Genomic DNA, 14,441 nt, shown 5'->3' with positions numbered 1-14,441 from the left:
ATTTGCATTCGAGCAATTTATTTCTTGTCCTTACATTCATAGAATTGACATGCTAGAGTAGGATTGGAACTTAGGGTGCTAAATTTTTGTGCGGTAGAACAATAGAAATATATTCTAGGCACAAGGGGTTAAGTGGGCTAAGTGTAGAGCTTAATTATTATAAAGAATTTAGAATTAGCCCAATTCACCCCTCCTCTTGGGCATCTTGATCCTTTCACTGTATATGTTGCATATGTTTGTAAGTGTTTTATCTGGATATTGCGTATATTTTTGCAATGGTTTCAAGTGTTTTCTAGGTGTTTTTGCAAGTGTTCCAGATGCATGTTTCAAGTGTTTCATCTACCTTCAGACGTATGTTACAAGTGTTGCATCTGAATGTTTCAAAAGTAGATTGGATGTTGCATCTCCCTCCTCGCCCTCTGTTGCCTCGCCTCAGTGTCTCCTCCTTTTCCTGGCACCGACTGGGCATCCGCTGCCTCCTCCCTATCTTATCGATGCTAATGACGTTTAGGGCGACGCAGGCCCCATGTGGGCACACAAAACGGCATGGGAAAAGGAATGCAGGCGCGGGCGTCCAGGCGCTAGCAAGCCCGATTGTCAATCAGAGCCGACGAGGAACCTTCTTGAACTCAAAATACATACATTTATCCGTCCTAATTTATATGTTATTTTTTGCTTTTCTAGGTATATAACTTTTATTATATATCTAGACATATTGTATATCTAGCTGTATAACAAAAGCTAAATACCTAAAAAAACAAAATAACTTATAATTTAGGATAGAGAGGGTGGTACCTTTTAGAATTGGTTTAGTAGAACTACAGAACCAGAACAGAAATTAGCTAAACAATCTTCGTTGTGTAAGCATCCGAGAGCCAAATGTTGGAAGACCTAAGATAATCTTCTTTGTGTAAGGATCCGAGAGCCAAATATTGGGAGACCTAAGATGGGGAGGGAACAAATTGCGTCTCTTAGTAAAATCTAGATTTCTTTTAATCTATATTAGAAAAACTATAAACTAACTAGCAAGATTGCATCTAAGGTTTTCTAATGCGCTTTAAAGTACCCAACCAAATCAACTAGCCTATGCTAATATAGGAAAAATAAAGGCCACACAAATCATGCATAATGTAGAAACTTAAATGTGGTAAGTAAAGAGTAAGTCAAGAGAAGGCAAACCTCTGGAGACAGAGATGATTCTTCCATGTATCAGTTGCCAAGATGCAAATTCTAGTCAATGTTGGAGCTCTAATGTTGGTCAACACGTATTCCTTGGTTATTAAGAACTAACTATATTAAGCTCACCACAAAGCCTTGCACAACCAAGGCAAGTGGTGTAAGTCAGGCTTAATAGCGTTGCTCGCCTCTTCTGATCATCTGGTATCATTCACTACAAAGCATCTCCACCAAGAAAGAGTTCTCATCGTCCCTGCACACCAAGTTGTTGCCGCTTTACACCAAACTTGGAGGGTTGACATCACTGAAAGGTCAACAAGTAGGGGCAGAGCTACAGCTTATCACCGGGGCCAGTCGACCTAGATGGATTATGAGAATTCCATTGGAAATTTAGTACAGATAGTGCTAATAGCTCCTAATGACCCCATCTATTGTCAAACAAGACCCCGGTGATAATCTAGCATAGATTCACCCCTGTCAACAAGTCCTCAAGTGTTCCAATTCACCAAGATTACAAGAGCACACAGACCTAACCACTCAAGCTCTCAATTAAGGTAGAAAGCCTATCTCTCACAAACATGAACACTAAGTCACATTATATGCCTTGAATGTGATCAATATGCACTTGAGAGGGTGATGGAGTGTATGGTCACTTAGCTCTAGCTTCTAGTGGCCTTAGCGCACTCCGACAACATCAAGTGAGTGGGGACACATATACCTAGTTGATCGACCCTATGTATAACTCTTTTACGATAACGATAGCAACACACTAATTAGCAAAACGTAGATGCACATTTAGATAAATCTTGCATAGATTTTAATAAGTAAAATTAGAGGCCAAATGGTTTTTAGAAATTAAGCTTAATTTCATCTCCTCCCATCTTATGTGTCATGGTCCCTACAAGTAGGTGGGATCATGTGGCTAGAGTTTCATGGTTATATACTAAGGCCGGTTTTCAATGACGGTTCCATTACGAACCAGTGGTGATATATTATAACCGCCAGTTTTACTAGGGCTAGGGAATACTTTTTACCAAAAATCATTTCTCTAATAGTGTAAGAGGGTAGGTTGAAGAGGAGTGTATCGTCGACGTTGAACACCATGCATGATGGGCGGCCCCTTGCTACATGGCGCGAGTGTTAGTGGCGATGCCCATGATCATGGTAGGCAGCTGCACCAAGCACGGATTATCGCTACGGCTAGACTACCAAGATATATATTTGAAAAACATCACATTTTCTTTCTGGTTCGGGAAATATATATACAGTCATATGTATTGTATTTCCATTATTTCCTTGCTCACCAGCATTTCACTGAACATCTTATGTGCATACAACAAAACAGCCCCATAGTATATCAATTCTTCGAACATGGTGCTGTCCAAAATTCATAATAAAGAGTATAATTGCAAAGATCAGCCCACTAACTTATCAATCCCCATCAACATATCAAAGGACCCATGTGTGCCTCATATGTCAATCTCATCCATACACAATGAACTTGAATAAAATGATACCAATAGCAAGCACGAAAGGAACCAATCAACAAGTATGTGACAAGAAAAATACCGAATCACAAGTAGACACATGGATTTACATTGAAACCCCTTACGGGGAAAACCCACGGGGGCAACGAGCAAGCAATCCACTATGAAGATGAAGATACAAGAGGTGAAAGCCAATAAGATTGGGGGAGGCTTCAAATCTCCTCCGATTTCACTCTCTAATGGATGGATTTGGTAGATCAAGGCCTCACCATTCAAATCTCCTCTCTCCCTCTCTCAACCCCAAAGGAGAAGAACGGGCATCTCCTAAAACAGGCAGCTCTTTTAGGCTAGTTTGGGCACTTTATAGAAAGACTCTCAAAGTTGCAGATTATCACAAATAAGTTTCTAGACACCTGGCCAAACATACAACCAACATTTTGCACAATATAGTTGCTAAAATGAGCCTTAAGATGTCTATAGGAGCTGCAACATAACGCAAACTGAATGACTCCTTTGTAGGAGCCAAGAAGGGAAGGAAAAAAAACAATTTTATATAAAATATTAAAAGGAGAGGAACGTGTGGCAAGGTGCAAAGGATTCCTGCCGTCACCTATTTAATGGGGGCCTCCCCTCCACTCTCACCCACTCCACTCCATTCCGGCGCATCATCGTTCTCGTGCTCGCCGATCGTTCCAAGGTGAGCGAGACGAGGATCTCGAAGCTCCCGAAGTCTCGGCGGCGTGCCAAGTCATCACGCCCACACCCTTTTGCTTGTTTCTTGTTTCTTGTTTCTCATCTCATCCTCGTGCGTTGGAATTGTCCGTTTTTTCTCGCCCAACTTTTGGGGACGCCGTTCTGATTTCCGTTTCGCGCGGCCGCTGGACTTTCCTAGTCGCGGTCGCAGCTGCGGCTCGCCACTTCGCCCTCTGAAAACGCCAAAATATTATCTTATCTAAAATTGTTTGATTACCATCGGGCGTCGGTGGAGCTCCTGTGCAATCAAAAAGGGACCTATTCGCGTTTTCTATCTCTGCAAAGGGAATTTCTGAAAAACGTTTCGCTGCTGCCTCCTCGTCTTCTTTCTCTCCGGTACGGTAGGGCTGGCCGGCTGAGTACAAGAAACAGTCTTTGCTCACGTCGCGTCGTGGGTTCTGCCCCTGTTCGATTTACCGCGAGGTTAGCGGCGGAGCCTTGCGTGCCTCCGATTGCTGCATCCGTCGGCGAGTTCCTAGCTGATCGACGGTACTTGTATCCCTGCCTTGCGTATCTGATTCTTCCGGTTGGGGGAGTGCTTTCCCATTCCGATGGAGCTGGCGGCATTTCCGCGTTTTCTTGGTAGAATTTCCGTAGTAGTAGTTGATGAGTGCTTGCGATTTCTTTTAGCACATGTTGATTAGTAATTTTTTTATAGTACTAACAAAGTACCGGTTGGCGGGTTGGTGATTGTACGGGGTTCTTTTTTCCCCTTCTTTTTTTTGCTACTATTAATTAATATAAAATATTCTGTTCTTGTGCACGTTTCTTTTTTTATCTTTCCTTTTTCAGTTTCGTGCTGCTCTTACTTTATTCTATTCTATGCTATTCGTCTGGTGCAGGTGAAGCAACCTGTCACGCGTAGATATATGCTTTCTCTCTGCCTATCCAGATGGCTAGCTACGAATCCTTCCTTTTGCTTACGTTTCGCTTCAATACGAAGCAGCACTGATGATAAATGGAGAACGCTCCAGTTTGTTTTCTGTGTCTGAAATTCTGCTCTTGCCTGACTTGTATACGTACGTTATTTGTTGAGCCAGAGACTGGGACCTTCAAAGAGCAATAGGACTCATGGAGGTTGGAGACGCAAGAAACGGTTCTGCAGCAGTGGCACAGACAAAGGGAAGTGCGGATGATGCCGCCCGCAAGCCACTCCCTCCTTGCTGCGTCAAGGCCAAGGCAGGCGTGCCTGAATCCGAAGCCAAGTGCCATGATACTGTGGTTTCAGGGTGGTTCACGGAACCCAGATCGCGTTTTGGTATGTTCAGAATTCAGATTGGTAGCTAACGGGCTATGTGACCATCATTTGTTTGTATCTGGGAACAATACATACGGGAAATATATATTCTTTCATCAGCAGTTCTGATATACTTATATAGTACCAAATTGATGTATGTGCAGGTAAAACAAGCAAAGTGCAGTACTTCAACAACCCGATGTGGCCTGGTATTTCTCTTGTTTCTGAAAAATTAATAGAAATTTGCCATTTTTTTTTCTTCCTAACATGTTCAGGTTCACATGCTGTCTCACTACAATATGTTGTTAAATTTAATCATTGTATGATGATATAAAACTTGGTCACTCTTACCTTCCTAATTTTTATCAGTTTGATAACTTCAAAAGATTTTATATGCAAAACTGCCTAGTGGAGACTTTCAATATTGGTCTACTTGTGTATGTCAAAAATATTTGTCCTCTAAAAGGCTTTTAATGGTCCATATGTCCTACCTATTCAGGAATCAGGAGTTTGATCAACATCTTTTTTTATTTGTTTTATTTACAGGAGAGGCTCATTCATTGAAAGTGGAGAAGATTTTGTTTCAAGGGAAATCGCCTTACCAAGAAATTTTAGTTTTTGAGGTTATTTTTTATCTGCGAAATTTGCACATGAAAACCCGAACTCGTCAATCATTGTACTAAGTCGCACTTTCATTTCTGTTCGCAGTCTTCAACCTATGGAAATGTTCTTGTGCTTGATGGTATAGTTCAGTTGACTGACAAGGATGAATGCGCATACCAGGAAATGGTTACTCACCTTCCACTGTGCTCAATTCCAGCACCGAAGAATGTATGTTTCTTGACTTTTTTTTTCTGAAAACTGTGAAAAGGCTGCTACCTTGCTAGATATACTGAATAAATCGAATTGAAGGATGTTCTCCTGACCTTACGTGTCGAGGACTTGGGCGCCTAGAGTTGGAGGCCCTTGGCTTCTCGGCTCATAACTCGAACCAGGTAATGGAGGTGCCAGGGTTTTTGCCTGACTACCCCAGCAGGAGGTGAGATTAAGAATAGCAGAGAGAGAGGAAGATTAGGGAATAACTTCTTTCTTACTTCCTTCAACGAGTACAGGGGTACATATAGGAGCTCTGCTCCATTGCTACTTGCGCCAGCCATTAACTGCTAGCTGGCTAATTAATTCCTTAATCTCTTCAACTTCCTACTTAATTGCCTTAGAGATTGCAGCCCCTCCAGCCACCTAAACCTCCTTGGGTTCTTCTAGGCTATGCGTCCCCTTGGGGACTGCCCCGGCTGCACCTCGAGTTCGAGGCCGGCGGCTGTACTGTCGGCCCCACATGACATCTCTCCCTCCCTCGACGAGCAGCTTGTCCTCGAGCTGGAAGCTTGGGTAACGCTCGGTGAAGCTGTCAATGTCCTCTCAGGTAGCGGAGGCCGAGGGCTCGCCTTGCCAATGGATCTGGACTTGGCGGACGCCTCGGGCCAGCCTGGATCGTGAGGCGCATTCTGGAACCGGCTGTGTGGCGCCATGATGCATAGGAGGCAGAGCCGGGGGGGTGGGGGGGGTGGCCGGGGGAGTATCCACGAACTTCTTCAGGAGCCCGATGTGGAAGACATCATGCAACCGGGCGCGGGGAGGGAGCTCGAGGCGGTAGGCGACATCGTTGATGATGGCAGAGATGCGGTACGACCCATAGTACCGGGGTCGCAGCTTCCCTTTGGTGACGCCGTGGAGGGAGGCCGGGGCGCGATGGCGGAGACGAAGCCACACCCAATCACCCACGCTGTAGTGAACATCGCGGTGATGCTTGTCGTAGAACCGCTTGTAGACATCCTGAGCTTGCTCCAGCCGGGCCCGGGCATCAGCCAACATTTCATCGTGTTCAGCCATGGTCTTGGCCACCGCAGCCACCTTGGTTTCACCAGGCTCATACGAGCTGATGGAGGGTGGCCCACGGCCGTAGACGAGCTGAAATGGCGCGGTCTTGAGCGCGGACTGAAAAGCGGTGTTGTAGATGTATTCCGCCCATGGCAGCCAGCGCAACCACTGACGGGGGCGATCGCCAGTCAGGCAGCGCAAATACATGATGATCACCTTGTTGGCTGCCTCTGTCTGGCCATCAGACTGCGGGTGGAATGCTGTCGTCATGTGTAGCTTGACTCCGGCGAGGCGCAGCAGCTCTTTCTACAAGATGGAGGTGAACACGGGGTCCCTGTCCGAGACAATGGACTGCGGGATACCGTGCAGGCGCACGATGTCGGAGAAGAAAGCCTGCGCCACGGACTCTGCGGAGTAAGGATGGGCCAGCGGAATAAAGTTGCAGTATTTGCTGAACTGATCAACAATGGTGAGGATGACGGATTTGCCTCCCACGCGCGGCAAAGCTTCGATGAAATCGATCCCGATGTCCACCCAGACTGCTGTTGGCACCGACAGGAGAAGAAGAAGGCCTGCTGGGTGCAGGTGCTTGGACTTGTAGCGTTGACAGGTGGCGCACGCCCGCACATAGTCCTGGACCATGGCACGCAGGTTCGGCGAGTCGAAGTCGCGGCCGAGGCGTTGGAGTGTGCGTTGGACTCCTTCATGGCCGTCATCGTGAATGGCAGTGAGGAGTTCCTGGAGGAGGGGGGTGCCAGGCGGGATGTAGAGGCGCCCCTGGAACGCGACCAGCCTGTCGACGAGGGATCAGGGAGCCGCGCGCTGGGAGGAACTGATCTCCTCCTTGATGGTGACCAGCACGGGATCCTGAATATTAGCTTGTCGCAGGCGCTCGATGAAGTCAAAGCGCGGTCCCGAGAGCGCCAAGATCGCTGCCTCCTCTGTCACGGCGGGACAGGGCATCGGCTACCGTATTGGTGCTGCCCGCCTTGTATTCCATGGAAAAGTCGAAGCCCAGCACCTTGCCCACCTAATGGTGCTGGGGAATGGTGGCCAGCCGCTGATCCAAAAGAAATTTGAGGCTGAAATGGTCAGTACATACTAGGAAGCGGCGTCCCCAAAGGTACGGCCTTCAGTGGCGGATGGCCAGCACCAATCCAATCAGCTCCCGCTCATATGCCGCCAAGGATTGATGTCGAGGGGCAGCAGGGCAGCTGAAGAAGGCGATGGGGTGCTGATCTTGAAGGAGAACGGCCCCAAAGCCTTGTGTCGAAGCATCGCACTCCATGATGAACGGCTGCTCGAAGTCGGGCAGGGCCAGTACCGGTGCTGTAGTGATGGCTGTCTTGAGGGCGACGAAGGCTACGGCTGCTGCCTCATTCCAGGTGAACCCCTCCCTTCTTCAGTAGGGCCGTCAGGGGTGCTGCTATGGCGCCAAAATCCTCGACGAACTTGCGGTAGTACCCCGCAAGCCCAAGGAAACCTCGGACCGCGCGCGCCGATCGGGGCTGCGGCCAATCAGCGACGGCCTGGACTTTATTAGGATCCATGGCCACCCCCTGTGCTGAAATGATGTGCCCCAGATACGCGATGGAGTCAACACCGAAGGCACACTTGGATCTTTTGACGATCAGTCGGTGTTGATGCAGCACGGTGAGGACAGCGCGCACATGGCGAAGGTGTTCAGCCAGGGAGGCACTGTAGATTAGTATGTCGTCGAAGAAGACGAGGACGAAGCAGCGCAGGAAGGGGCGGAGAACGTCGTTCATCAATGCTTGGAATGTTGCTGGGGCGTTGCACAGCCCGAACGACATGACGAGGAACTCATAGAGCCCATCGTGGGTTCTGAACGCCGTCTTCTCCACGTCGGCTGGGTTCATGCGAACCTGATGATAGCCGGAGCGGAGGTCTAACTTGGTGAAGAACCGGGCGCCATTCAACTCATCCAAGAGCTCGTCGACCACTGGAATGGGGTAGGCATCCTTGACTGTAATAGCGTTGAGGGCCCGGTAGTCGACGCAGAAACGCCACGTCCCATCGGCCTTCTTGACCAGCAAGACCAGGGAGGAGAACGCCGATGTGCTGCGCTGGATAAGCCCCTGTTCCAGCATGGTGGTGCATTGGCGCTCCAGCTTGTCCTTGTGTGAAGCGGGGTAGCGGTAGGGCTGGACCGCCACCGGCGAGGACCCCGGGAGAAGGTTGATGCAGTGATCTCGGGATCGAGGCGGAGGCATGCCGGTCGGCTCGGTGAAGGCCGCAACGAACTCGTCCAGCAGGGCTGGTAAGAGATCAGCTGCGCTGCACGCTTGTAGAGAAGGGCCGGTGCCCCCAGCGATGCCTGTCCAGCACACCCTATGATTTCGGTGCTAGAAGGACATGGTGGGTGCATCGAAATCCCAGAGGATCGGGCCAAGGGAGGCCAGCCACTCGGTGCCGAGGACGACGTCATAACCAGCCAGCGGTAGTGCGAAGAAGTCGGTGGAGAACGGTTCGCCGGCGATGGAGAAGGGAACGATACGATAGACGTCGGGGCACGACACCCGTTCCCCATTTGCCACCGTGACCTTCATGTTGCCGCGGGGTTGAAGCTTGAGGGAGGTGCGTGCCGCTGCTTCCTCAGACACGAAGTTGTGGGTGGAGCCCAAGTCCAGCAGGGCCAGTAAGGACGCCCCGCCCAGCTGGATGCGGACCTGCATGGTCTCGCTGGAGCGGACGCCTGCCATGGCTAGAAGTGAGGTGATCGGGCTGTCAACCGCAGCGTCAGTTTGCTCAGGGTCGTCGTCGTCATCGGCCTCGGCCAGATCGAGGAGGAAGATGTGCTTGCAGACGCGGTTGTGGCCCCTGCCAAATTTCTCGTTGCAGTTGAAACAGAGGCCCAATCGGCGCCGCTCCTCCATCTCTGATTGGGACAGCCGCTTCACTTGGCGTCCCTCGACGGTGAGGGAAGGGGCGGCTACACAGGATGGGGGGCTGGCAGGGCCAGCTATGGTGGTGGCCTCGTCAAGAGGCCGCGCGTGTCCTGCCGTGGCACAGGCGGAGCTGGAACAGCAGTGGTGTAGTACTGCTCGCGCAGCTCCAGCTTGCGCGCGAGGCTCATGGCGATGACGAGGGACTGCGGATTGTGGACTTCCACGTCGAGGCTGAGCGGCGGCTGCAGTCCGGTCGTAAACGCTTGTACGCGCTGTGCCTCCGTGAGCGTGCCGACGCGAGAAAGCAATGCCTCGAAGCGGTTCTGGTACTCTGCTACCGAGCTCATCCGCTTGCACGCCATCAGCTCACCAAGGGGATTGGAGCGGATTGGCGGCCCAAAGTGAAGGTTGAGGAGCTCGGAGAAGCGGCGCCAAGACGGCGTACCCTCGTCCTGCTGCACTTGGAGGAACCACATCTGGGCGCCGTCTTCCAGGTTGTATGACGTCATCCAAACTTGCTCCTCAGCTGCAATACGTTGTTGATGGAAATACGACTCACATCGGTTAAGGAAGGCCAGCGGATCAGATTTCCCGTCGAACTTGGGAAAGTCCAGCTTCTGGAACCGAGGTGGACGGTCCCCGTGGTGGTCACCGTGGCCCGAGCCGCGCGATCCTGAGCCAGAGAATGCCTGTGGCTGCGCCTGCTGAAGAGCGGCGGCCTGCTGTTGAAGGTCGCTGATGGAGGCGTTCATGGTGGTGGTGAGGGCCTGGATCATCTTGGCCAGGTCGGCGGTGGACGGCTCAGCCATTGGCAAGGATGTGGAGGCTGCTGAGGCGGTGGGTGAAGCAGGGGTTGATGGCGAGGTGGCTGCAGGGTTGGAGTGCGGGGCGGAGGTGGAAGAAGATCGCCGGCTAGCTGATACCAAGTTGTGAAGGACCTGGGCGCCTAGAGTTGGAGGCCCTTGGCTTCTCAGCTCATAACTCGAACCAGGTAATGGAGGTGCCAAGGTTTTTGCCTGACTACCCCAGCAGGAGGTGAGATTAAGAATAGCAGAGAGAGAGGAAGATTAGGGAATAACTTCTTTGTTACTTCCTTCAACGAGTACAGGGGTACATATAGGAGCTCTGCTCCATTGCTACTTGCGCCAGCCATTAACTGCTAGCTGGCTAATTAATTCCTTAATCTCTTCAACTTCTACTTAATTGCCTTAGAGACTGCAGCCCCTCCAGCCGCCTAAACCTCCTTTGGTTCTTCTAGGCCATGCGTCCTTTTGGGGACTGCCCCGGCTGCACCTCGAGTTCGAGGCCGGCGGCTGTACTGTTGGCCCCACATGACATTACGTTTTCTAATGAGTAACTTTATGGGCAGTTCGCCTTATGATATAGGCTTACTAACTGATGCAGGTTTTGGTGGTTGGAGGTGGTGATGGTGGTGTACTGCGGGAAATAGCCAGACATGATTCAGTGGATACTATTGATATATGTGAGATTGATCAACTGGTTATTGATGTAAGAATGACCACTTTACCTATGCTCAAAATTCAAGGTATAATAGTGTGAATATATTTTTTTTTCTGATTTTTCTCTCCAAACTGTGCAGGTTTGCAAAGAATTCTTTCCAAACTTATCCATTGGATATAAAGATCCTCGTGTCCGACTTCATGTTGGTGATGGTATGTTGAAAAGCTGGTGCCTGGTGGTATTTTATATGATTGTGATAGGTTGTAGGATATGCCACTATTGTTTATAGCCTCAGACATATCGTTTCTGCAGGTCTTGATCTCTTATAGTTCATAGTATACTTGCTTTTGTTTTGCAGCTGTTGATTTCCTGAGGAATTCTCCTGAAGGAAAATATGATGCTATTATTGTCGATTCATCAGATCCAATTGGTGGGTTCTTGCTATCACATATTTTAGTAATAAGAAGTATAGAACTCTCTTGTACATTCGTTTATCACTTCATTCACATGTCATTCTTGATAAGGTTGCTTCTTGTTGATTTCTTTTGTTATCCTGTTATCTACAATAGCTGGTTTAGTATGCATGGGCACATTTGGAATGCAATATTTCATATGAAATTGTTCATTTACATGTGAGGGAACTTTTGTGGTGGTTCCAAACATAACCTCGATATACCTAGTTGATTTACACCTGTGTCTGTTTTTTTTTTTTGAAAATTAATATGCATTTGTAAAGTTCACTTAATTGATACCTTTTGTTTGCACACTGTTTTAAATTCCTTTCATACTAATTATTACAGGGCCAGCACAGGCACTCGTGGAGAAACCGTTTATTCAGACAATTGCTAGAGCTTTGAAGCCTGGTGGTGTTCTTTGTAATCTTGCTGAGAGCATGTGGCTGCACACACATCTAATCCAGGATATGCTTGCTATCTGTCAACAGACATTCAAGGGTGCCGTGCACTATGCCTGGACAAGTGTTCCAACATATCCCAGGTATTATGCACTAATATTTTTCCAATTCTCTGCATGTGCATTTTCTTCTCTTTACTAGTTTTCTGAGTTATCTTCTAAAGGCTATTTTTTTGGCATATTTGGTTTAGAGGGCATATTGGGTTCAGAGTCACAACATTGTATATCTCTTTATGTACCGTTGGACCACCAGCGAAGCACGACCATATAAAAATATCATTTATGTTTGGGATACGATATTGCCATGCTCATAATTTTGTGGAGTTCATGATCTTAAGTTTTGCTCATACAACACAGAGAGTAGGCAAAGCATCTTGTGATTGAAATGACTAAAGATTGAACTCATTGGCAAGTATGTGGATGAATGAGCTGAACCTGTAAGGATCTGCTGTCCAAGTGTCCAACTTACCGAAGAAGTTTGTGGTGTCCTACTTTGAAAGATTTGCTGGTCACTTTTTTTTATCGAACAAGCAAGAGAGCTGTGCATCATTATATTAATAAGAAGATTTGCTGGCCACATTATGATAGACAAAATTTCAATTAGCTGTTTCTGTTCAATTTTGGAGAGATATTTTTGTGTCCACTTTTGCAAAAATTTTCAGCTAATCAAGTAGCTATTTGGATTTCTAGTGGTGTCATTGGATTTTTGCTATGTGCAAAAGAAGGTCGTGCAGTGAACTTCTTAAGTCCTGTGAATCCAATTGAGAAAATAGGAGCTGGAAAAGCTGGAAGGGAGCTCAGATTTTACAACTCAGAGGTATGTCCAGCGTATTTCATTATCCTTGCTGTTGTCTTTGTGAAAGTCTTAGTCCACAATTACCTGGGAAATTGACCTACAGACCACAGTACCTTTTTTAAATTTCACACATTTCGTTCATGTTTTTGTCATAACACCCCCAAAAATGACTACTGACTCATCATTTCTCTTGTTCAAGCTCTTACCATATTGGAGTACTTGTGATCATAGTGGTCCTCTGTTGTTTTTTGTTTGAAGATATTCTGCCTGACATCAGATTTCTACTTGAATTTTCCTTGTTTCACAGATTCATAGGGCTGCTTTTGTTCTGCCAACATTTGTAAGAAGAGAACTGGAATCATATACCACTCCTAGTACTGCTGAAAACGTGAGTTGTTTCTTAATTACTCTGTTGATGGTGTGGTTAGTCTTTGTGTCTATGCATTTTGTATCTTGAACAGCTTTTGCAAATGCAGTACCTTGTCTGTTTCTTTGTGTTGAAATTTTCACAATAGGGGAGAACACAATCTTCCACAGTTCAGTTGTTTCACAAAGCTTTCCATCTATGATCGTCACAATTACTGGCATACACATCCGGTAGTGACAAACAGCCTGTTCGTTTCGTCGTAAACGATCGTGGATTATTTACTGCTGGCTGGTTTGGTGTGAGAGAAAATACTGTTCCAGCTTATAATCCACGATCGTATACGAGCAAGCGAACAGGCAAAGCCACTGCTCTTTCTGAAAACATATCCAGTAGTGATAGTGAGGCCACTGTTTTTCTTTTCAATTGATGAGATGTTCAGACGTCATACTGGAACACTGCTATGACTGGGTACCTCTATATAGGATCATCCTGAGGACTGTTCTACTGAGTACTTTTTCGCAATTGCTACAGCAGTACTAACCTTTGCCTCTATTTTCATATACATGATGACAGGAGAAACCGAAAGAATCAGTGTCAGAACCGCAGAAGATAAAGATATTGTCAAACAATGCCATTCTTACAGCTTCCTAGGCTTGAGCCATATATACTCTATCTTGCTCGGTATAGTTGTATTCTCACAGAATAAAGCAGTCACTGGATTTGTTGACACCGCACGAGCAGCCTTAGTATAGTGAGTTGAGTGATGATCGATTGAATAAGGGGTGGATATTGAACTAATGTAATGCCAGCCGGAACAATATGTTCCCCTATCTTGTTGGGCGTGCTGTTTGTTGTGCAGAATTTCACCTGTAAATTGTGACTTGTACGCCCCGTTGATGTACAATAGACCTTGCGTTTGTGCCGAGAAATTACTTTTTTTTACCAGTCCGCGGTATCTGACGCAGACTGTGTGAAAAAAAAAATTGTCAACCGATGTGCATGATGTACAAAAAAAAAAAAAGAGGGTCAATAATGGAGTTGCTCTCTGCTGTTTGCACTTTGCCCCCGAAATAAGACTACATGCTTTGAAATTAGGGTTAGTTATTTCTTATGAGTTTTTGCTTTGACTATTTTATTGGGGGACTTATATTGGAACCTGTTGCCTCACCAAGAAAGAACTGTAAGACAGTACCGCATATTATAACTTCAACACGGGGATACAATTTGTTCATCTAATTATTGTTCTAAGAGTATCTCCAAGAGTCTGCTATCTCAACTTGGCATCTATATAATTTTAGCAAAATAAGAAAAAATAGCCTCCAACAGTTTGGTAAAACAACTTGACATCAATAGCAACTTGGTAAATCTTCCCTCCGCACGCGCAAATATACGCGCGCGTATACGGCTTGGCATCCGGGGCTCTTCATTTCTTAGCGGGGCTCTTCGTTCGTTTAACGGGGCTCTT

General features: G+C 47.2%; 2 protein-coding genes across 4 annotated transcripts; one reads left to right on the top strand and one right to left on the bottom strand.

Moving 5' to 3' along the window:
- Nucleotides 1-3,224: 3,224 nt before the first annotated feature.
- Nucleotides 3,225-14,070, top strand: LOC136529248 (spermine synthase-like). 3 transcript variants are annotated; one of them, XM_066522337.1, is made up of 12 exons: nucleotides 3,225-3,360; nucleotides 4,457-4,674; nucleotides 4,818-4,862; nucleotides 5,200-5,276; nucleotides 5,362-5,484; nucleotides 10,845-10,949; nucleotides 11,041-11,113; nucleotides 11,260-11,331; nucleotides 11,702-11,897; nucleotides 12,504-12,630; nucleotides 12,917-12,997; nucleotides 13,550-14,070. In XM_066522337.1, exons 1-12 carry the CDS (start codon nucleotides 3,281-3,283, stop codon nucleotides 13,625-13,627), a joined length of 1,275 nt encoding a protein of 424 aa, XP_066378434.1. In that variant the 5' UTR covers nucleotides 3,225-3,280; the 3' UTR covers nucleotides 13,628-14,070. The 3 variants fall into 3 exon arrangements, with proteins under 3 accessions (XP_066378434.1, XP_066378436.1, XP_066378435.1); XM_066522339.1 differs by lacking the exon at nucleotides 3,225-3,360 and adding an exon at nucleotides 3,455-3,839; XM_066522338.1 differs by lacking the exon at nucleotides 3,225-3,360 and adding an exon at nucleotides 3,456-3,905.
- Nucleotides 9,505-10,457, bottom strand: LOC136529249 (uncharacterized). The gene has a single exon (XM_066522340.1). It carries the CDS (start codon nucleotides 10,247-10,249, stop codon nucleotides 9,515-9,517), a length of 735 nt encoding a protein of 244 aa, XP_066378437.1. The 5' UTR covers nucleotides 10,250-10,457; the 3' UTR covers nucleotides 9,505-9,514.
- Nucleotides 14,071-14,441: the final 371 nt, after the last annotated feature.

The sequence above is a fragment of the Miscanthus floridulus genome, chromosome 19 (assembly GCF_019320115.1).
Source record: "Miscanthus floridulus cultivar M001 chromosome 19, ASM1932011v1, whole genome shotgun sequence".
Lineage (NCBI taxonomy): Eukaryota > Viridiplantae > Streptophyta > Magnoliopsida > Poales > Poaceae > Miscanthus > Miscanthus floridulus.
The sequence above is the reverse complement of the archived record's forward strand: the minus strand, read 5'-3'. Positions and strand labels throughout refer to the sequence as shown.

What these genes read in the sequence shown, in the direction of transcription:
- LOC136529248 (XM_066522337.1), top strand. Translation starts at nt 3,281, where the DNA reads ATGGGGGCCTCCCCTCCACTCTCACCCACTCCACTCCATTCCGGCGCA. An exon ending in CAATTCCAGCACCGAAGAAT is followed by an intron (nt 5,485 to 10,844) that starts GTATGTTTCTTG and finishes TAACTGATGCAG; the next exon opens with GTTTTGGTGGTTGGAGGTGG. An exon ending in CTCCTAGTACTGCTGAAAAC is followed by an intron (nt 12,998 to 13,549) that starts GTGAGTTGTTTC and finishes ACATGATGACAG; the next exon opens with GAGAAACCGAAAGAATCAGT.
- LOC136529249 (XM_066522340.1), bottom strand. Translation starts at nt 10,249, where the DNA reads ATGGCTGAGCCGTCCACCGCCGACCTGGCCAAGATGATCCAGGCCCTC.